At 51.0% G+C, this 22,138-nt stretch overlaps 1 protein-coding gene across 1 annotated transcript in view; it reads right to left on the bottom strand.

Moving 5' to 3' along the window:
• The window catches only part of ITGB3 (integrin subunit beta 3), a 60,318-nt gene that overhangs the window by 16,451 nt on the left and 21,729 nt on the right, over positions 1 to 22,138 (bottom strand). Inside the window, 8 exon segments of the mRNA NM_001082066.1 lie at positions 6,687 to 7,116; positions 7,840 to 7,974; positions 8,590 to 8,679; positions 8,974 to 9,069; positions 11,378 to 11,539; positions 12,093 to 12,255; positions 14,129 to 14,381; positions 14,929 to 15,124. Coding sequence (NP_001075535.1) covers positions 6,687 to 7,116; positions 7,840 to 7,974; positions 8,590 to 8,679; positions 8,974 to 9,069; positions 11,378 to 11,539; positions 12,093 to 12,255; positions 14,129 to 14,381; positions 14,929 to 15,124 — 1,525 coding nt within the window.

Here is a 22,138-nt window from a genome sequence, read left to right on the forward strand (position 1 = left end):
CTCAGTCTGAACTCATTACCTGGTCTGCGGCCCTGAGTGTGCAGTGGGGCAGCATTGGAAAGCATTTAGAGAACTCTATCTCTTTCCCAAACCAACCAAGGTGGTAAATGCCCCAGTTTAAGACAGCCCCAACAGGCACCACAACAGCGATGCTAACGGCCCGTGATGGTAAATGGGCACTTAACACGTACCGAGCACTGCACCAAGTTCTTTAGTATGCTGCCCTATTTGTTTCTCATAACAACCCCAAGGTCAAGGAAATAAGCAACTAGTCTAAGACAACACAGCTTGTAAATGGCAGAGTCAGGGCTCAGGCAGAAGTCACTCTGACTTCGGATTCTCATTGCTTAGCCTCTGTGCAGTAATATAAACAATGCTTTTCTCTGTTTATACTAATATGGTGTTTCCAAAAGACTTCGTGACCTACAGCAAAAAATGGCTGTCACCAGTGGACGAGGGACTAAGTTCTAATGGAATGTTCTCCAAGTGACCAGTGGAGGAAGAAAGACTAAAGTAGGTAGGAAAAATTCATGAAAAATCTATTAACTAGGCTTGATACCAATGAGAAATTTTGAGGCACTCAAATGCACTGAATTAGGGCCTGCATTGGGGTACAGCAGATAAAGCCGTCACTTCTGACACCAGCATCCCACCGGTTTGTGTCCCAGCTGCTCCACTTCCAATCCAGCTCCCTGTTAATGGCCTGGGAAAGGCAGCCAAACATTGCCCAAGTGTTTGGGCCCCTGCCACCCATGTGGGAGACCCAAAGCTCCTGGCTTTGGCCTGGGCCAGACCTAGCCATTGCAGACATCTAGAGAGTGAACCAGTGAATGGACGATCTCCCTCTGTCTCTCCCTCCCTTTGTAACCTTTTCAAAAATAAATATTTTTTAAAGTTTGTGGAAATGTACATTATGAAAAAACCATACATGGATTTCAATACTTTTTTTAAAAAAGTACTGAATTATTGAGATGAGCGTGGACAGCAGGCCAGGAAGGGGGAGTTTCTGGACCTCACTAAAGATGTTTCCATCCCCTGGATGAAGCCGGATTCTATCCCCAGAACATCCCCAGCCCCCTCCTTCCCCAGGGTATCTTCCATTCCATCCACCCTTCTTCTGCAGCCAGGATTCTTTTTACAGCGTGGTTTCCTAAACTTGGCAATTTTTTATTTATTTATTTATTTTAGCCAAATAACTCTTGGGTGTGGAGCAGGGGAGCTATCCTGTTCAGCATCCTTGGCCTCTACCCACAGATATCAGTAGTGCGTCTCCAGTTGTAACTATCAAAAATGTCACTAGACATTGCCGAGTGACCACTGGGAGACAAAACAACCTCTTCCTCCCCATTTAGAACCACTGTTTGAAACACATTTGAGGGGCCAGCGCTGTGGCACAGTGGGTTAAAGCCCCAGCCTGCAGCGTCAGCATCTCATATGGGCACCGGTTCGTATCCCAGCTGCTCCTCTTCCAATCCAGCTCTCTGCTATGGCCCGGGAAAGCAGTAGAAGATGACCCAGGTCCTTGGGTCTCTGCACCTGCATGGGAGACCCGGAGGAAGTTCCTGGCTCCTGGCTTCGGATTGGCACAGCTCTGGCCACTGCGGTCATTTGGGGAGTGAATCAACGGGAATGGAAGACCTCTCTCTCTCTCTCTGAATCTACCTCTCTCTCTGTAACTCTTTCAAATAAATAAAGTAAGTCTTTACACAAAAAAAGAAACATATTTGATCATACCATTCACCTGCTTAAAAACCTACACTCCAAGCTGCCAAAGGATTAGCATACATTCAAGGCACTTACAATGGACTCAACCTACATCCAACTTTACACCTTATCACTTCCTCTCATTGCCACCACACTAAACCATTCACCATCTTCTGCACTGTCCTTTTATTATTGTTGTTTGATAGGCAGAGAGAGACACAGCATCCATCCACTGGTTCACTCCCCAAATGCCTGCAACATCCAGAACTGCGCTGGATCAAAGTAAGGAGACCTTCTTGAGCTCACCTCATGGGCTGGGCACAGCAGATTCAGCAGCGAACAAGACAGACGAGGTCCCTACCATCACAGGGCTTAGATGCTAGTTACAGTCCTGGAAACACACACACATTCACCACCATGCACCCTGGTTTGTATTATGACAGTTCTGCAAGGAGCCAGCAGTGGAGAAGATCTGCTGCCTTACCAGAGGAGTGGAGGAATGGGAGAGAGCCTGGGGTGGGACCATGGCTTAAGGCAGGTGCTAACCTGCAATGTTGTATCCATCTACCATTCATTTAATCAGGCCTGGCCAGGGCTGGGCAACATGGGGCGTATGAAGCCCACAAAATCATTCTGCCCCTGCCAAGGCAGCTCCAGGCAAGATTTGACAGTACATCTATATAGCAGGCTAATGTTTTCAAGTTGATAATTTTGTATGGCCTTCAAATGATGTTATAAATATCCAAATGGCCCTTGGCAGAAAAAAAGTTCCCCACCCTCGCAATGTTGGCTCCCAAATGCTGCAGAAAAGTGACTCACTCTCCAGACTCGGAATCAGGAAGACACAGATGAATAAGAAAAATCTGACTGCTAATCAGAGGAAAGGCAGGGGACAAAGGGGAAGCAACCTGAATTGGCCTGGAAACCACGTCAGTGTGTGAGCAGGTGGCCAAGGAGGTAGAAGAAAGGGTGGTAGGTGGCCAGGCTCACACAGTGATGAGCTGGCACCTAGTGCTACCCAGAGACCCCATGGACTCCTACCCATGGCCCCAGCACTATTCTGCTGTATATACACTGGCATTCAAGACTCCAACACAAAATTAAGTGAGACTGAGACACACCTTGACCACCTTGGAAAGAAATGTCTGTTTCCAAGAAAGGACAGCAAACGCCCCCAGCTGCCCAGCCACCACGTGCACCTGGAGAGGAGGGATGCAGGGATGCAGGGTTGGCGGGAGCACGGGAGAAGCACAAAGGCCTGCAGAGTTGAGGCTGGGTTTCCTGGAAGCACAGCTTGTGATGGGAATTGGAAATCCCTGTTCCAGGTTCTTAGTGGGGAAGTGGGAGACCGGGAGGGAAGCAGGACAAGGGCAGAGTCAAAGTTCAGCAGGAATTCGCTCTGGGGCAGAGACTCCTGCAGCCTGACCCCGCAGTGGGGCTCCAGAGCTTGAATGGCCTCCTGTGACCCAGCACTGGCCAACGTGAGGCGCAAGGCGGCTCCTGGGAGCCGAGGGCAATGCTCCAGCCGAGCTGCGACCAGCAGCCCTCCCAGCAGCGGGGGCCGCACAGCGTCCACTCTGCCTCATTTTTGGCCACGGCTCCTGGATGGGGAAACACCAACACCACAGAGGCCTGGCAGCTCTCAGAGGCCTCGGTCTCCTGGGAAACCCTTGTCCCACAGTGCTTCCTTTGTGAGGCTAAACAAAGTGATCTGTGACAGGACGGTCTGCTGGACAGCCAAGGGGCAAGGGTGGCCAGCGGGCTGACCCTGGGCCCTGGCAGGGCCGGCCCCTAACAGGAAGCCACAGTGTGGTAATGTCACAGGACTGGCGCCCCTCCAGGAGAGCAACGCTGAGGCTGGGTTCATAAGAATGTCAGAGGAGGGGGGTGAGGGCTGGAGGGAGGGGAGAGGAGGGAAAGGGAAGGCCAGAGCCTGAGGGTCAGGGGTGCACCAGCCCCTCCCCCTGCAGCTAGACCTCCTGCGCTGACTCATCGCTCCTGTAGGAGCCAGCCCATCCTCTGAGATTCATCAGATGTCTCCCACCCCCACAAAGCCACCCAGGCTTGTCCACGATGAGCCTCTCTCCAGTGGGCTCCTATGCCACTCCCTGGGGCCCCCTCGCCTCTGGGGTCTGGCAGTCTGCTTTGTGTTGTGAAGCACCCTTGGGTAAGTTAAGAAAGGACAAAAATGTCTCTGAGTCCCCTCCTCCACACACACACACACACACACACACAACAGCACAAAACCTGGTCCCCAGAGCCTGGTGGACGTGGATATGGCAGGAACCTTGAAGACCAGGAGGCGCTCTCTGACATGTGAGGCAGCTTTGAAGACCATCCCCGAGGCAGGGAGTTAGCAGCCAGCAAAACAGCCAAGGTGTTGAGGCCAGGGGTGAGGACATGGCCGAGTCACAGCACTCCAGCCTTGTGAGACCTCCTTGTGGCAAAGAACAGGCTACAGGCCCAGCAGCTCTGGCAAGGGACAATGGCAAACTGGGCCATAGCTCCAAGAGACCAGAAACCATGCATGATCCGCGTTCACCAATATGACCAAACGCTGGCACAGGGCAGGCACCTGGTACATGTGTGCCCCTGAGAGTCCCTGGGGACATGATGATGGTGCCACAGGGTGAGCCCTGAGGCCAGCTGAGCACCCAACACCCTGGCAGGGTGCAGAGGAGGGAGGCCGCAGCAGCTGCCTGGGGTCCCCCAAGGATCAGACAAGAAGCACGTTGAAGATGGCTGTTCTGGCCCTGATGGGGGACCAGAACCAGAGCTGTGACCTAGGCAGCTCCTGTTTGGCTTCAGTGAGGCCAACAGCCAAAGGAAACACAACTCTGGCTGGGATCCTTCCCAGTGCCTCACATGGACCAGGAACACGCAGCCCACGCAGGACGGGTGGGGCTGCCCCGGGGCCATTTGAAGCCCTCTCCCCACGGGCCCTCCACTTCCAACTTACCCACCTCCATCAGCATCTGAATATGACGGAAATACTCTGAACTATTAAACTGAAGTTCCTGCCCACTCCCCAACTCAAACTGCGTTCCTCCGTGTGTACCAGCCCTCTCTCCCCTGACATCTCTGAGGTTGACATCACTTCCTTCAAACTCTATCCCAGATTTTACTGGCATAAGGAAACAATGTTACAAACAAGAAAATGGAGCCAACTTTGTGTCACTTGGACATGCTTTAGAATGACACCGATTTTCCTTTCCAATCGAGTTTTTTTAAGGCTGTTGTTAACATGAACGCCTATACGGACTGGCTCTACTGGTTAGAACCCCAGTGCAAATGAAGCCAATCTGGGTTGTGGATCATCACAGAAACCAATTATAATCTGTTTGTTCAATTAGCCACACAATACACCCATAACCCAGTCCCAACCAACTTGCACATGTCTGCAGCCTGTCTGTGGCAAGAAGGATTAAACGACAGTAACCACGGCCCAGCAAGTGCCTACTGTCAGGTCCCAAGAACAACTCCCTCTGTCTGCTGCCCTCTCAGTGTTGTCAACATGTTTGCAGATAAATACTACAGTAACCTTAGCTCAACTTCCTGTGGATGAAGAGGAAGGATCCCAAGAGCCATTTTTGGGACAGCGAGAAACTAATTTGAGATTATCAATGGGCCTCAAGACTTCAGTGCGTTTTGTAATAAGAAAACTCAGCATCCTGCAGGTAGGAAGACTCAAAACCATAATCCCCCGCCTGTAGTCAGAGAAGCTCTTGGGTGGCAGTGTCCAGTAGAACTTCCTATCAAGCTGAAATGCTCTATGTCTGCACAGTGGACTACAATAGCCACTAGTTGCATGTGGTTACTGACCAACTAAGGAAAAGAGTTTTTGATTTTTAAAATTGTGATTAATTTTTAAACATTATTTATTTATTTGGAAGGCAGAGTGACAGAGAGAGGGGCAAAGCTAGTTAGAGAGGGATCTTCCATCCACTGGCTCATACCCCAAATGGCCACAACAGCCAGGGCTGGGCCAGGCAAAAGCCAGGAGCCAGGAACTCTATCCAGGTCTCCCACAAGGACGGCAGGGGCCCAAGCCCTTGAGTCATCTTTCGCTGCTTTCCCAGGCACATTATCAGGAAGCTGCACTGGAAGTGGAACAGCGGGGACTCAAATCAGCACTCAAACAGGATGCCAGTGACACAGGCAGCAGCTTAACCCATTCCAACCACAACGCCAGTTCCAAATTTTCATTCATCTAAATAGTTGTGCATGGCTAACAGCTGCCATACTGGACAGATCTAGATTCCAAAAAGCAAGAGTAGTACTAACAGTAGTAACAGTGACAAGAAAGTGATGCTAACATTTAACAAGCACTACCACTTTCTGGACACTGTTCTAAGTATATAAACTACTAACTATGCACCAATGTCTTGCATATATAGTACAATTTTCCAAGTCACCTGTGATAAAATTCATATAAAATTATTGCTAACTTTTTATATATAAATATATGTATATATTTATACATATAATATGTAATATAATGTATATTATATAATATATGGCATATATTATATATAATATATATAAAGAATATATGTAAAGTGACATCATGTAATTTCTAAGTGTATAAGTACTAAAAATTAAACAATGGCCAGTGATTTTTTTTAACCTGTAAAGGGATCAGTCTTTATATTCAAAAAGATTAGGAGCTATTGGCTGAGAGGGCAGATGAAAGAAAAGAAGAAAAAAACTTATCTTCAAATGAAGTTCCCCTCGCCCTCCCACTGTCTTCTAGGAGCGGGCGGGGCCCAGGTCAGCCCCTGGTGCTCCACCAGCAAGGACACAGGAGCTGAATGAAACTAAGAAGGATCCCATTCCTGCTTCTCGGCGCTGGCGTGAAACATCACCTGCCCAGCTCTGCCTGGCTCAGACCACCGCAAACCCCACCCGCCGCCTACCCTGCCAGGGCTACAGGTGTGTGAGTGGCTGTGGCAGCCAGGACAGCAGCGTGAGATTCCACTCACCTGAGCACATCTCCCCCTTGTAGCGGACACAGGAGAAGTCGTCGCACTCGCAGTACTTGCCCGTGATCTTGCCGAAGTCACTGCTGTGGCAGACACACTGGCCACAGAGGCACTCGCCCCGCTGGCTGCAGATGGGCTGGCCCTCCTTGGGGCTGCACTGGTCCTGCTGGGAGGGGCTGTAGTCCTCCTCGGAGCACTCGCACTGCGAGCCCAGCCAGCCGGGCCCGCAGCGGCACACCCCGCACTCAAAAGTCCCGTTGCCGTTGTTGCAGCGGTGGCTGTGCGGCTCCGCGTGGGCCTGGCAGGCACAGTCACAGTCGAAAGTGACCTGCACGGTGAGGCTGTCCTTGAAGCCCACGGGCTTGATGGTGAAGGACTTCTCCTTCTCCTGGGGGCAGCCCCGCACCTTGGCTTCGATGCTGAAGCTCACCTGGATGGGAGGCGAGATCTTATTCAGACACAGGTGGGTGGAGGTACCATGGCAGCCCTGGGAGGCAAAGGCTACTGGGAGTGGCTTCCTCCTGCGATCTAGGCTTGCTCAGCCCTCCCACCGGCAGGGTGTGCAAAGCAGACTCGAGAGCGCGGGAGAGTTCTGCCGCTGTGACATCCAGCTGGATGCAGATGTGGTTTACGGGCATGAATCCGAAGGCCGGTTCCTGTGCCGCTTGCGGAACACACCAGCTCACGCAGAACAGAACGGTGCCCTTGGGGACACTCTGCTCTGGCCTGCTGAGCTAGCTGGGCTCATTACACAACACCAGCAAGACACACAAAGCCCTCTTTTGCATGTTCCGTTTGCTGTTGAATCTTCAGCAGCTAATACGGTGCAAAGCACGCAGCCAGTGCTCAGTGTAAGGTTCCAGCCGATACTGCCCTTTTGCATCACAGGAAAAGCACAGGCACTACCTTGGGGGAGGCTGGAGACCGATAAGGGCCTGAAGGCAAGAGAGATTTTCATTTGTAATGAAATGTGCTTTCTCAAAGAGGGGGGACCAAATGGCAAGTTTCAGAGAATCCAGATGGTGAAACCATTTAACAGGGAAGTCTCGGAGGGAAAGGCTGGCGTCTGCCTCGTGGCGACCTTCAGCACAACTGGGGGGAGGGGGGAGGACGAAGGGCGTGGCCAGCGCCAGACCTGCCCAGCCCAGCTCACCGTGTCTCCAATCTTGAGTCCCACACACGACTTGAGGCCCGGGATGACCTCATTGTTGAGGCAGGTGGCGTTGAAGGACAGCGACAGCTCCTCGGGGAGGTCACGGACTTCCAGCTCTACCTTAGAGCGGATTTTCTGAGAAAAAAGGGAAGCAGGTAAGGAAGGGAGCCCAGAGGAAATGGACAAGAGCTAATTCCATCCCAACAAACTCCGTGGTGGCCCCGGATTCGTGCTGGCTGTGCCAAGATGCGGAGGTTCACCCGGAAGCTGCAGGGCCACCCCCAGGAACCTGCCTGCTGCCGTATTTCCTGCCCAGGGAAGCTGCTCCCTCGTCTGCTTCCCACTGGGCCCAGGTGAGTCTGGGTACAGCCTAAACCAGCTATGCCTCCCACAGGCCTCATGAATATGCAAAAGAGGAATGCCATGCTGGGCACCTGGGGGAGCAAGGTAGTGTTTAGGCACCTTATCCTCCCTGCAGCTTGCCTGTGGGCGCCCAGCTGCCCCTCATCCTGCCCCTCCCACAATTCAGGGCCCTACTCCTCCATCTGATCCCCAGCTCCTCTAAGCTCTCCACTCACTCTCTCCTGGCCGCTCCCCAGCCTTCTCAGAGGCTGCATCCATCCCAGGGCTGGCCATCGCCTGGCCTCTGGGAGCAAAGAGAAGGCTGTGGGGTGACTCTTAACTCTGAGCCTGCTGCACAAGCCAAGGGAGGGGGATCTCGGTGTCCCAGTCCCCGCAAGAGACACTTACCCCATAAGCATCAACAATGAGCTGGAGGATGTTGCTGGAGTTGGTGGACAGAACCCCCACTGTGGTCCCTGGGATGAGCTCGCTATAGTTCTGGGAAGGAAGACAAAGACGTCCCGAGCGTGCTGAAGGAAGGTAGCACTCTCCAAAAGCCCTCCCCAGATCAGACTGAGAGTCTTGAAGCAAAGACTGGGGAAGGGTACAGGATAGTCCACTTATCCCTGCCAGGATGACAGGGAACCTCTCACCCCCCACTCCCCACTACAAACACCAAGCCCCTCCTGGTAGGCCCAGGGCTTGCAGCAGAAAGACTCTGGGGAAGACCCTAGCACCTGGGGAATGGGGTGAAGGGGAGTCTCACGGCCGGAGCCCCAAAGGCACAGTCACCTGGTAGAGATTGAACACATTTTCAGTCACTGCAAAGATCAAGTTGATGTTTTTTTGGGATAGCTTCTCAGTCATCAGTCCTAGAGAGGGATAATCCTAAGAAAAAGGAGAAAAGGGAGGTCGGTGAAGAAGCCCCACAGACATCCCTGGCTTCCTCGCCTTCAAACTTGGCTGATCTGGGTGTGGCTTACACTTTCTCACCCCTGCTCAAAGTGAGACAAAAATGGAGAAGTTTCAGCACAAACACGGCTGTGAACTCCAAGGACAGATAAACAGGTACAGGATAAGGGTGCCAAAACGACGCATCTCCTTCTTCCCAAATTCAACACTGTGCACCACAGAGCAGCTCCCATGGGCCAGCGACTTGCATAGGCCTCATTGCTGAGCAGCTACGGGGTTAAGCATCCTTCAGCGAAAGTCCTGGGGAGCAGATGTTCCTCAGGTTGCAGGATTTTCTGAGTCTGAGATAGTCACATGGACTGAAATCATTCAAGGAGTTTCAGAGATTGGGGCATTTCTGATTTTGGAGTTTCAGACTGGGGATGCTCAGCCTACAATGACAAAGACCTTGGCCTGGCCCTCCTGGTCCTCCAGTCTTTCTTTCCAAACCCCACTCACCTCTCTTCCACTCAGCACTGACATCCCCCACTTTTTCGCCCTCTTGAAGTGGCCATTTTGGTTCCTCCTTCCACAGGACCCAGCTCAAGCCCCACCATCTCCAAGAGGCCTTTCTCAACTGTCTCAAGTCATGATGAGCTTTCCCTCCTTTGGTATCTGTAGCCACTATGGACACTAACATACTAGTACACTAATGTACTAATCATGCATCATGGGTTATTAGTCAACATATAAATCCTTTTGACTCAGCTAAGACAAAAACTCAATAAGGGTAGGCCCTTGTACAGTCTCTGGATCTACCTCAACCCCTGGTCCAGTGACTCACATAGACTAATGTCAAAGGTTGCTTGCTGGCTCATCCATTGTTTGATCTGGATATGGCTGACAAGGAACTTGGGAGACACCAGAGTTATGATGAATGGTGAACATGTCCATGGAACCCTAGACCTTGCAAGGAACTCCTGATATTACCTGGTTCAGTCTTCTCCCTTTACATAGGTATACTTTAAAAATATTCTTACTTATTTAAGTTTTTTATTTACATGAAAGGCAGAGAGATAGAAACAGAAAAATCTTCTGTCTGCAGGTTCAACCACCAAGGTTCCTCAGCCTGCAACAAAGTCCGCCAGGTGGAAGCCAGAATCCCAGAACTCAGTCTGGGTCTCTCACGTGAGTGGCACAGACTCAAGTACGTGGGCCATCATCTGCTGCCTCCTGGGATGCACACCAGCAGGAGGCTGAATGCAGGCATCTCAAGTGGAGTCTTAACTGTTGTGCCAAATACTCATCCCTACAAATGTGAACTTTTTTTTTTAAGATTTCTTTACTTATTTAATAGTCAGAGTTATAAAAAGAGAATGATAGAGAGATCTTCCATCTGCTGGTTCACTCCCCAAATGGCTACAATGGCCGGGGCTAGGCCAGGCTGAAGCCAGGAGCCAGGAGCTTCTTCCAGGTCTCTCCCACATGTGTGCAAAGGCCCAGAGACTTGGGCCATCTTCTTCTGCTTTCCTAGGCACATTGGCAGGGATCTAGATTGGAAGCAGAGCAGCCAGGACTCAAATCAGTGCACAGGTGGTGGCTTAATCTGCTGTGCCACAGCGTCAGCCTCATAGGTGAACTTTTAAAGCCACCTAGACAAGGTCATTGGTATAGTGTCTTTAAGAAATGAAGAGCTCACAACTCTCATCCCAGGTAGTCAGAATATTAGCATTCTGCATATAAACACATTTTTCTTAAGGCTTATAGCAAGTTCTCCTGCTTCAGGTTAAACCTCTTCCATCTTATTAACTTATAAGAAGTCTTCTCACATATCAGCCAAATCAGCCTTTAGCTTTCCCTCCTCCAGCTAACTATGAACCCTTTAACCCTTCCTCATTGGACCTGCTCTCCTTCTTTTGGTGATCTTTCTTGTTCCTCTATATTCTCCCAAGAACCACAAGCGAGCCTGGTATTCCAAGAAGGGGCCAATCAGTGCCAAGAAGAAGGCTGCTTTCCAGTTGGACCTAGAAAGTTCTTTGGGTCCATTCTGGATGCTGTGATGCTGCCCATGGGGATGGTGACCATGGAGGCAGTGAAAACACTGCCCACAGTCAGGGCCTCTCCAATGGACTGCACCTCGGATGCGGGTGTCCATTTGGTAGAGAGCAAGGACACCCTGAAACCAACCCTTGAACCCTTCCCAGAGGAAAGCCTGCCACTCGCATCTTCACACAAAGACTCTGCCTGGGTTGGGGCAGCCCTGGCCATCACGCTTAAGGACCACAGCTGGTGCCTGAAATCTCACCATGGTGGTGGAGGCAGAGTAATGGTTGTCACCGCCAATGTGACACTGCCCATCGTTGGGCCGGACGATGCCGGCCAGCCTTCCGTCCAGTGCGATATGAGTTTTGGCATCAGTGGTAAACACGAGCAAGTGGGATGCATCATTCCTCCAGCCAATCTTTTCCTATTAGAAAAAAGCAAGGCAAAGGAGACAAAGCAACTTCAGCCACGTCACTGGTAGAGAAGAAAGATCCAAGGACCCCCCTGGCTGCAGGGCTGGGCAAGCTGGAGAAGGGGCTCAGTGCCACTCCTTGGAACCCGAGACAGCGCTCAGCGACCTCTGCTCTCCAGGCTCCTGGCTGACTGACCAAATGACACCTTCATTCTCCATCTCTGACGGCTTCTCCAATGACAGTCACACTGTCCATCTGGAAGGGCACCTGCACAGCTGTGCTGGGCTAGGAGAAATCCCATCTGAATATCTGCCCTCTTAGTGAGGTTAAGTGAACCCAGCCTAGACTCTGAAGCAGTTTCAGAGAAGGTGGGAAATGGTCTCCCTGGGAAAAACCCTGGACCACCGAGGTCCAAAGATACATCAGCGCTGGCCGTGGAGTGGCCGTGCAGGCTACATCCCAGCCCTGCGTGAAGCTCTGCTTCATTCTTATCTACTTCACACCAGAAATCCTCCTCCGCTTAATCTCCAACTACGCCTGGCACACCGTGCCCTCCGCACTCACATCACAGACTGTAGCCTGCATGATGGCATCAAAGCCACCCTCTGGGGCGTCCCGGTTCCGTGACACATTCTGCTTCTTCACCTCCTCATTGAAACGGGTCACCTGGTCAGTTAGCGTCAGCACATGTTTGTAGCCAAACATGGGTAAGCAGGTGGTCTTCATGCTGCAGAGGGACGGGAGATCATTTAAGACTCTGGGATGGGAAAGGCAACACAGGGAGTGGCAGGGAGAGAGGGGGACAAACACAAAGTGGGTACACCCAGGCCTGGCCCATGCAGCCACAATTACCCAGACAGTTCAGACCCAAAACCCCTCAAATTCTCTGAAGAATCATCATCTTATCTCCCAGCAGCCTAGAGGGTGAGAGAGGTGAGCTGGGAAAACAGACTGCCTGAGTTCAAACCCCAGGGCATCCTGCTAGTTAGCCATGGGACCCTCTCTAAACCCAACCTTTGAAAATGGGGCCACTAGAGCACACATCTGGTGACAGCTGCTGCGGGACCTCAGGGAGTTACAGCACGTAAAGCACTCAGGCCAGAGGGAGGCGCGAGCTGTTGTTGCTGTCACCTTATTCTTAACACTTGTCTGAAGTCCCAGGAAAGCAAATGTCCATCAATAAGGGAACATTCCTGAACTGTTAACAAACCAACAGGCGATGCTAGGCAGGAGATTTTCTGTCCCAGCCTGAGTTTCTTAATTGATGGTTGATATCTTTACTGAGGAATCTTAAAAGCCACACAGTATAATTCTGAGAACTAAACAGTAAATTCAGGGGCGGACATCTGGTTAAGATGTTGCCTGGGACACCTGCATCCCATATCAGAGTGCCTGGGTTCAAGTCCTGGCTCCACTTCTGATTCCAGCCTCCTGCTGATGCACACCCTGGCAGGTAGGTAATGGCTCAAGTACTTTGGTCCCTGCCATTCACATAGGAGATCCAGATGGAATCCTTGGTGCCTGGCTTCAGCCTGGCCCAATCTTGACTGTTGGCAGACATTTGGGAAGTGAACCAGCAAATGGAAGATTTCTATTTGCTTCTTTGTCTCTGCCTTTCAAATAAATTTAAATATAAATGAATAAAATTTTAAAAAAGAAAAGTATGACCAGTGCTGTGGCAGAGTGGGTTAACGTCCTCACCAGTGCTGGCATCCCATATGGACATTGGTTCAAGACCCAGCTGCTCCACTTCTGATCCAGCTCTCTGCTATGGCCTGGGAAAGCAGTAGAAGATGGCCCAGGTCCTTGGGCCCCTGCACCCACGTGGGAGACCCGGAGTAAGCTCCTGGCTCCTGGCTTTGGATCGGCGCAGCTCCAATTGGGGAGTGAACCATCGGATGGAAGACCTCTCTCTTTCTCTGCCTCTCCTCTCTCTGTGTAACTCTGACTTTCGAATAAATAAATAAATCTTAAAAAAAAACTCAAATGGTACCTCTTTTAAAAAAAAATAAATTAATTAAAAAAGAAAAGTAAATGCACACTTTGTCAGTAAGCACCATTTTAAATTATTGCAATGCATGTATTTTCAGTCTGCTAATTAAATAAGCCATTAAATTGTAAGCTAAAGTGTCAAACAGAGGCAAAATTTTTCAACTTATAGACTAGTAAAGGGTGCAATAAATGCCATTTCCACTCTGTCATATTCCTCTAGGACTTCATCTCTCACATTTTAACCCTGCAAGATGCATGGCCCAGATGAGGAAGACAATAACAAGAATGGAATCAATCCTTCCGAAATCATACCACCTCTGTTGACTTGTCCATAAGCTTCTCTCTCCCTCGTTGCCCTCCCTTCTCCCTTGCCTCCCATCTGTTTAAGACCAAGACTCAGAAGATGGTGTGTTTTCTCCCTAGGTCCCCAAACGGCCTTGGCGTCAGCCAGTCAACACTCCAGGTGGACAGGCCCATTTGCCCAACAGGAAGACCACGGGAGAAAAGAGCCAACGAAGATATCCCAGCGTTAGAAATGGGAACCAGGACTTGGGTGTGCATAGGCAGGGGGGAGAGGCACCTCCTTGACTTCTGGAGGAGGGACTTACTCATAGCAGGGGTTTCTGAGGGCCTCCGGTGGGGAGATGTACATGTAGGGTGACACAGGCTTATCCACAAAGGCCCCAAAGCCAATCCGCAGGTTACTGGTGAGCTTGCGCATCTGGGAGGCCAGTTTGGTACCCAGGTTCTGGATGCTCCGGAGATCATCTTTCATGGAGTAGGACAGGTCCATCAAGTAATAGATGTCCACAGGGTAATCCTCCACCTGCCGCACTTGGATGGAGAAAGTCTTCGAATCATCTGGAAGGCAAAGATGTTGGTTTTTCTCCTTTCTCTGAATTCCATAGCACCAAACACATGCCTTATACAAAGTGAATCACTCTTACATTCTTATTGATTTAACTGGAAACTCTAAATACTTCCAAAGGTTTTCAGCCCCATCCTCCCTCTCTCCAAGGTCTCTGTCCCTCCTTTGCTCCAAAATCCATGGAAAATCGGCCTATAAATTACTTTCTCATCCTATATCTCATTTGTACCTCAACACAAAGCTACAAGCTAGGTAAAACAGGCATTGAGAGAAAGAAGAAACAAACTTGTTTTGAGTGCCCACTACGTCAGAAGTGGTGAATAACTTGCTAACAGCTAATATAAGGCAGAGTTGAGATTCGCACTCAGATCTGACTCAAGCCCCAGCACCTTGCATTTCCTTCCACTTTCCTACCCACACCTCCCCCACATCCTCCTTCCACCTCCCCATCTCCATCCTGAGCCACCTCCCCAACACCTCCACCTTGTGCCCTACACCCACCTGCCCCAGGTCTCGCCCCACGACGAGTCCCATCCCTACCTGGTCGCAGCCGCAGCGCAATCCTCTGGGGGCTGACTTGAATGACCTGGGAGCTGTCTCCAGAGCCCTTGTCGCTGAGGGGCCTGGCCTCCAGGATTTGGGCCTCACTGACCGGGAACTCGATGGACTCTGGGGCACAGTTGTCCTGTAGCAGATTCTCCTTCAGGTCACAGCGGGGCGAGCCCACGGGCAGGGCCTGGAAGACAGAGCCCATGAGGAAGCCCTGCCACCAGAGCTACACGGGCTCTCTGCCCCCTGCAGGCCCTGACACCTTCCAGTGGATCACAGTCCACCCAGCACTTGAGCTCAATCAGCAAAAATGAACTGCTGTGGTCCTTGCTAGAATAATCCCCAGGACTGCTGCACAGAAAGGAGAAACTGAGGGATCAGAAATACTGAGTGGCTGATTGCGCACTGGCCGCTGGGGAGAGGGTCTGCAGAGTAAGATGTCTGCTAGGCTGGCATTTTTCAAACAGTGAAATGCAATTCACGTATCCCAAAATCTATGTGTGTGGTCTCCACCATATTAAATAAAATGCAATGGAACAGAAAATACCAAAGAGTAAAAGTAAGTGTCACTTTGTGAAATTTTATATAATGGGGAGCAGGGGGTAACATGTATAATAAATAATGACATACAACAGATTTCTTTCTGTCAGTCAAGGTTAACAGAATTTGGAAGCTGTTATGTTAGATACTAGCTCGGCTCTGAGTTGCACGAAAGCAGGAACTGTCTATTTCTTGTTCTTTCTCTGTTCCCTAATCCAGGACTTGCCACAAAAGTAGTGAGGAGGGGCAGGGGCGGAGCAGACAGTAAAGGTTACCAGCACAGTAGATTGGCGCAGGCTAAATCTCAGCATTGCCAACTGCCACTTACTAACTAGTTCTTTGGGCATGAAACCCAAACTCTCCAAGCCTAGCTTCCTGAACTGCAACAGGAAGAAAATAATAACCCCTCCTTTGGAACCTGGAGTGGTAAAAAATCAAAAATCATAGACACAGAAAGTAGAATGGTGGTTGCTATGGGGATAGGAGGAGGGAGAAAGGAGAGTTATTGCTTAATGGTTCAGGGTGAAAAGAGTTACAGAGAGAGATGGGAGTGGTGGTTTTACAATACAATGAATGCATTTAATACCACTGAACTGTACACTTAAAAATGGCTAAGACTACAAATTTGGGGGCAAGCAGTTAAGATGCCAGCTAAGACACTTGCAGTCCTATATTAGTCCCATATTCTATGGGTGGCTCTGGCTCCTGATTCCAGCTTCCTGACAATGCAGACCCTGAGAGGCACCAGTGATGGATCAAATAGTTGGGTTCCTGCCACCCATGTCGGAAACCTCAACTGAGCTCCTGGCTCCCAGCTTGTTTCTGGCCTAGCCCCAGCCATGGCAGGCATTTAGGGAGTAAACCTGCAGATAGGAGCTCACTCTGCCTCTCAAATATAAGTATTTTTTAGGAGCTAGTGCTGTGGTACAACAGGTTAAAGCCATGGCCTGCAGCTCTAGCATCCATACAGGTGCAGGTTTGAATTCTCGTTGCTCTGCTTCCGATCCAGCTCCCTGCCAATGCACCTGGGTAAGCAGCAGAAGATGATCCATGTCCTTGGGCACCTGCACTCACATGAAAGATCTGGCTAAAGCTCCTGATTCCTGGCTTTGGACTGGCCCAGCCCTGACCATCGCAGCCATTTGGGGAGTTAACCTGTACATAGAAAATCTCTCTCTCCTTCTCTCTCTCTATGTCTTTAAAATAAATAAAAAATATTTTTAAGATTTATTTATTTATTTATTTGAAAGGCAGAGTTACACAGAGAGAGGAGAGGCAGAGAGAGAGAGAGAGAGAGGTCTTCCATCAGCTGTTTCACTCCCCAATTGGCCACAACGGCCGGAGTTGTGCCGATCCAAAGCCAGGAGCCAGGAGCTTCTTCCTGGTCTCCCATGTGGGTGCAGGGGCCCAAGGACTTGGGCCATCTTCTACTGCTTTCCCAGGCCATAGCAGAGAGCTGGACAGGAAGTAGAGCAGCTGGGTCTCGAACCAGCACCCATATGGGATGATGGCACTTCAGGCCAGGACATTAACCCACTGTGCCACAGCGCCGGCCCCATAAATAAATCTTTTTCTAATAAAAGTATTTTAATATGATAAATTCTATGCAAGGTGAATTTTACCACAATAAAAAAGACTAAAAATAAACTAATAGTATCCTCTCCCTTACAGGGATTTCACAGAGGAGTAAATAAGCCTTTGCACGCATGTGTAGCACAGTGCCCAGCAGAGAAGAAATTAGCTATTATTATGAGATGCTTGATAAGTAGTTCCTGGATAAATTAATCATCAATCCAACTCCACGAGCTTGGGAAAATACCAGCAAGCCAGGCTTGACCAGAGTTTATCCTATCACACTCCTCCACCCAGGACCAAGAACAAACCGAATCCCCTTCCAGAAACCCTGACAGGTATCCCACAGTCCTCTGCCGCCCCAGCGCTGGACGTGGGACACCTGTACTGGAAAGAACATTGGAAATCAGGAAGCAGATTCAGCCCTAGGCCTGGCACTAACGAGCCTCAGGCTCCTCACCTGCTCGACAAGGGGGTGAGAGGACACGACATCGTCAGTCCCTCCCTGCTCTGACATTTGGCAAACTGAGCTGGCACTGTGCAGGCACACTTGCATGAGGGCTCCCTGACAGGCTGCATGGACCGGCCAGGAATCTGGAAAACCCCTCCCTGGACCCATTTCACAATGTCTAGACCTCCACGCTCCGCCAGTCATCCCCACCCTGCCCACACCCTCAAAGCCACTTCCGAAGTCAGCTGGGGAACCCATCCCAGCCTGGAGCGACCTGTGGTCACCGTGCATGGCTCAGGAGCCGTTGGCCCCGCGAGGTGCGTGCTCTCTCTCTCTCTCTCTTTCTCTGTGGATTACTGCAAAGCTGAGCACTCTGCAATGTCTGCAATGCTGAGGAACCTCTGCCAGGGGATTGGAGGAGCTTCACAAGCGAGGAGCCCAATCACTCTGAGGCTTCAGGAAGTCAAGCGACTTGGCTGAACGAGAGTGCCTAGCTGTGATCGCCCCCCTAAAATAAGTCCTAAATACATTCTGTAGAGTGAGTGAGTGTCACACCGAGGGACAGAGATGGGGAGGGAAGATTCTAGAAAAACCACACCACAGAAAGCCCCACTCAGGGAGCAGGAAGCAAGACAGGCACGTGAGCAGTAGGGCAGGACGGAGGCCTCCTCGGCCCTGGGGGCTGCCACAGCAGGAGAGGCCCTGGGCCACCAGGGCCACACTCAACACCTGTAGCCCAGACCCCCTCCCCACGCTCCACGTCTCTCTCCCTCTGCCCTCTGATAGGCTGGAGAGCGTGCCCATGTGGATGGCGGCAGGAGGGCATAAGGCCAACCTTCCTGGCTGTCACACCCCAAGAGGCCCATCGCAGACGCCCCAGGACCCTGCAGGGGAGGGGACTCTTCCTGCACCCAGCTCTGGCAGCAAGAAGGATGGGTGGGCTCCTCAGGACTGGGGCCTAGCCTCCCCTCATCCCTGCCCACCTCTCCCAACCCTTCCCTCAGCAAGCAGTCTCTTTCTTACTCTGAAAACCCCAACATCATCTCTGCTTCCAGCTGCCCATAGCGCCCAGGGAGAAAGGCTTCCAAAAAAGGCAACGATTGGAGGCCGTGAGGGGCTGATCCTTTCCAGGCAAACCCAGATAGTGAGGGAGAGAGCCGGGAGCAGCAGGCCTGGGAGCCGGATGGGAAGGGGGAGTCGGCCTGAGGGTGGCTCCTGACACCCCGGCAGCCCCGATTAGAAGAGGGGTTCAAGTGCTAAGGCATGCTCTGGAGTCCCCATGCTTTGCTATGCATTTCCTCAGAGAAATAAACACTGCAGGACAACAACCACATTGCCGCCTCCCTTTGAGGTTGAGGATATCCAAGGCCAGAGCATAACAGTGGTGCTTATCGGACCCCCTGAGAGCCTCCAGTCCCAAAAGGCCACCAAGGCAGGGACCTCAGCATGTGGGCCATGCCCCCTCTGATAACCCAGGCTGGGAACAGAGACCTGCAGGTTACCTAGAGAGGAAACTAGAGGAGGTGTGGACGGCACAGTTTCAGTTTGCGGTGATGCCGGACCTTACGCAAAAGGGGCAAAAATAGCTGAGACCCAGGGGGAGATCCCCAGCACAGAGGTGGGAGGCACAGCCCAGGCTCGCTGCCCGGCTGCCTTTCCTGGAGAGTGACACACGCCGTTACTCCCATCCTCCCCTAATCCCATTCTGGAGACTGGGAAAGTACAGCGTGAGTAATTGTCCTCCTCCTGCCTGTGTCACAGGGCTGGTCGGGGATCAAACAGGGCTGGGAGTGTGAAACGTCTCCACAATACAAACTCTCAGCCTCAAACAGATACAAATGCACACATAAGACGAGGCTTTGCTACCATTGCCGGTATAACCACTACTACTATTTCTTGGAGGGCAAGCGTCAATATGCCCTCATAGTTTTTTTCACCCCAGAGAGCTACCAAAACATTTCCAATCCAAATAAGTTTACATTGCTGTCTGGATTGACTTTATCTGGTAAGGACAAGAAATCAGCTTGACACAGAGACAGACAGTAGGGAAGGGACACAAAGGAGGAGAGAGGGAAGGGAAACTTTTCTGGTTTACGGTTGATGGTAATCGCACCTTACTGTGTACAAGGAGAGGAGACTCAATATTACACTTTTTTTTTTAATAATAACAAACTGGAACAAAACTCTCAATATGAACATTTATCTTCCAGATTAAAAATAAATAGAAAGAGGGGCCAGTGTTGTGGCACACTGGGTCCAGCCCCAACTTGAGATGCTGGCATTCCACATGAGTACCAGTTTGAACTCTGGCTAATTTGCTTCCAATCCAGCTTCCTGCTAATGCACCTGGGAAAGCAGCAGAGGATGGCCCAAGTATTTGACCACTGCCACCCATGTGGGAGACCCAGATGGAGCTCCAGGCTCCTGGCCTCAGCCTGGACCAGCCCCAGCCTTTGCGAACATTTGGGGAGCGAACCAGAGGATAGAAAATCTTTCTCTCTGTTGCACTAGCTTTCAAACAAATAAATAAATCTTTAAAAAAAAAACTTGGAATTATGTAGTGATTTTCTTTAAAAAAAAAAATGAAAAAAACAGCAGCAGAGAAGTGAGAATTTTTAGAGGCAAAAAAGAAATATAAACAGTGGCCTAAACCTTACCCCTGCAGCTTCAGAGAAGAAAATGAGGAGGAGGCCCATTTTGTGTCTTCCTCTATTTTGCTAGACACAAACCCATTCTTCCTCTTTCATCCTTAGATACAAGAATAAGTGTGACCTCCTCTGCCTTCCAATGTGCACATGAGCCTATACAAGAACCCCTAGGGGCAGGCATTTAGCCAAGCCATTAAGACGCCTGTACCCCCTATTGGGGTTTGAAACCCACGTCTGGCTTCTTACTCCAGCTTCCTGCTAATGTCGATGGAGAGGCAGCAGTGATGGCTCAAGCAATTGGGCTCCTGCGCAGTTAGGGACTGACCTGGATTGAGGTTCTTGCTCCTAGCTTGAGCTCAGCCCAGCCCCAGTCCCAATGTAGATATCTGGGGAAGGAACCAGTGGATGAGAGCTAGCGCGTACTCTTTCTCTCCCTCCCTTTCTCTCTCTCTCTCTCCCTCTCCCTCTCTTGCTCTCCTCTTCCCCTCTTCCCTCTCAAACAAATAAATACTTTTTTTAAATATTTATTTATTTATTTGAAAGGCAGAGTTATACAGAGAGAGGAGAGGCAAGAGAGAGAGAGAGAGAGGTCTTCCATCCGATGGTTCACTCCCCAATTGGCCACAATGGCCAGAACTGCGCCTATCCGAAGCCAGGAGCCTCTTCTGGGTCTCCCACGTGGGTACAGGGACCCAAGGACTTGGGCCATCCTCCACTGCTTTCCCAGGCATAGCAGAGACCTGGATCAGAAGAGGAGCAGCCGGGACCAGAACTGGTGCCCATATGGGATGCCAGTGCTTCAGGCCAGGGCATTAACCCACTGCACCACAGCACTGGCCCCATAAATAATTTTTTTTCTGACAGGCAGAGTGGACAGTGAGAGACAGAGAGAAAGGTCTTCCTTTGCCGTTGGTTCACCCTCCAATGGCCACCACGGCCAGCGCGCTGCAGCCGGCGCACCGCACTGATCTGATGGCAGGAGCCAGGTGCTTCTCCTGGTCTCCCATGGGGTGCAGGGCCCAAGCACTTGGGCCATCCTCCACTGCCTTCCCAGGCCACAGCAGAGAGCTGGCCTGGAAGAGGGGCAACCGGGACAGAATCTGGCGCCCCGACCGGGACTAGAACCCGGTGTGCCGGCGCCGCAAGGCAGAAGATTAGCCTAGTGAGCCGCGGCGCCGGCCCCCATAAATAATTTTTAAAAAGGATTTCTAGTATTCCCTCCACCTCAGTGTCACCAAATTCAGCAAATATTGGAAGCAGACTTATACTAAAAATTACTTGTTTAATTCAACATCTGTCATTGAATTCAGCAAGCCGTTCTGCAGTAATGAACCCACGCCCATCCCTATCCTCCTCAACCCAAGGATCAGCTCCTTCGATTGGCAATGTTTATCAAACCTGCAGTTGACTGGCAATGTTTGTCAAACCTGCAGTCCTAACAGCCTGTGCTGACACAATAGGGGACCTTCATTTTTGACAAGCTTGGTAGACAACTCTGACCACCTCCTGAGACCCCAGCAGGGCACCCCTGAGGCCACAACCCCAAGTGGAATCCCTAAAGCCAGCCTTTTTGTGAGGTCTACAGACCAGAGATTGCAGGTCACCCCAACTCATGTCAGTGTCCAGTCCTCCAGGAACACACCCCGTGCATGTGGGCCCGAAACTCCAGGCTCATCCGCGCTGGCCACACTTTCCTACGACCCAGCCAAGCGCTTGCTAAACACACCCAAGAACTGCAGTCCTCCAGGACCAAGGCAACGCGGAGCCCAACCAGCAGTTTTTCCAGGCACTGCCAGCCCGGCCGAAGCAGCCAGGGCAGGGCAGGCAGAAGCAGAGGGCTCCCCGGCACCAATCATCCAACTAATCACACACAAAATGGACCCGACAGTTCACCTGGGGGTTTTAAGGCAAAGACCAAGGCATGTTCCTCAGTAAAAACATGGCCTGAGCAGAGGAGGCCCTACTCCCTCAGGAAGAGGAAAAGGAAAAG

The sequence above is a fragment of the Oryctolagus cuniculus genome, chromosome 17, assembly GCF_964237555.1.
Source record: "Oryctolagus cuniculus chromosome 17, mOryCun1.1, whole genome shotgun sequence".
Classification (NCBI taxonomy): Eukaryota; Metazoa; Chordata; class Mammalia; order Lagomorpha; family Leporidae; genus Oryctolagus; species Oryctolagus cuniculus.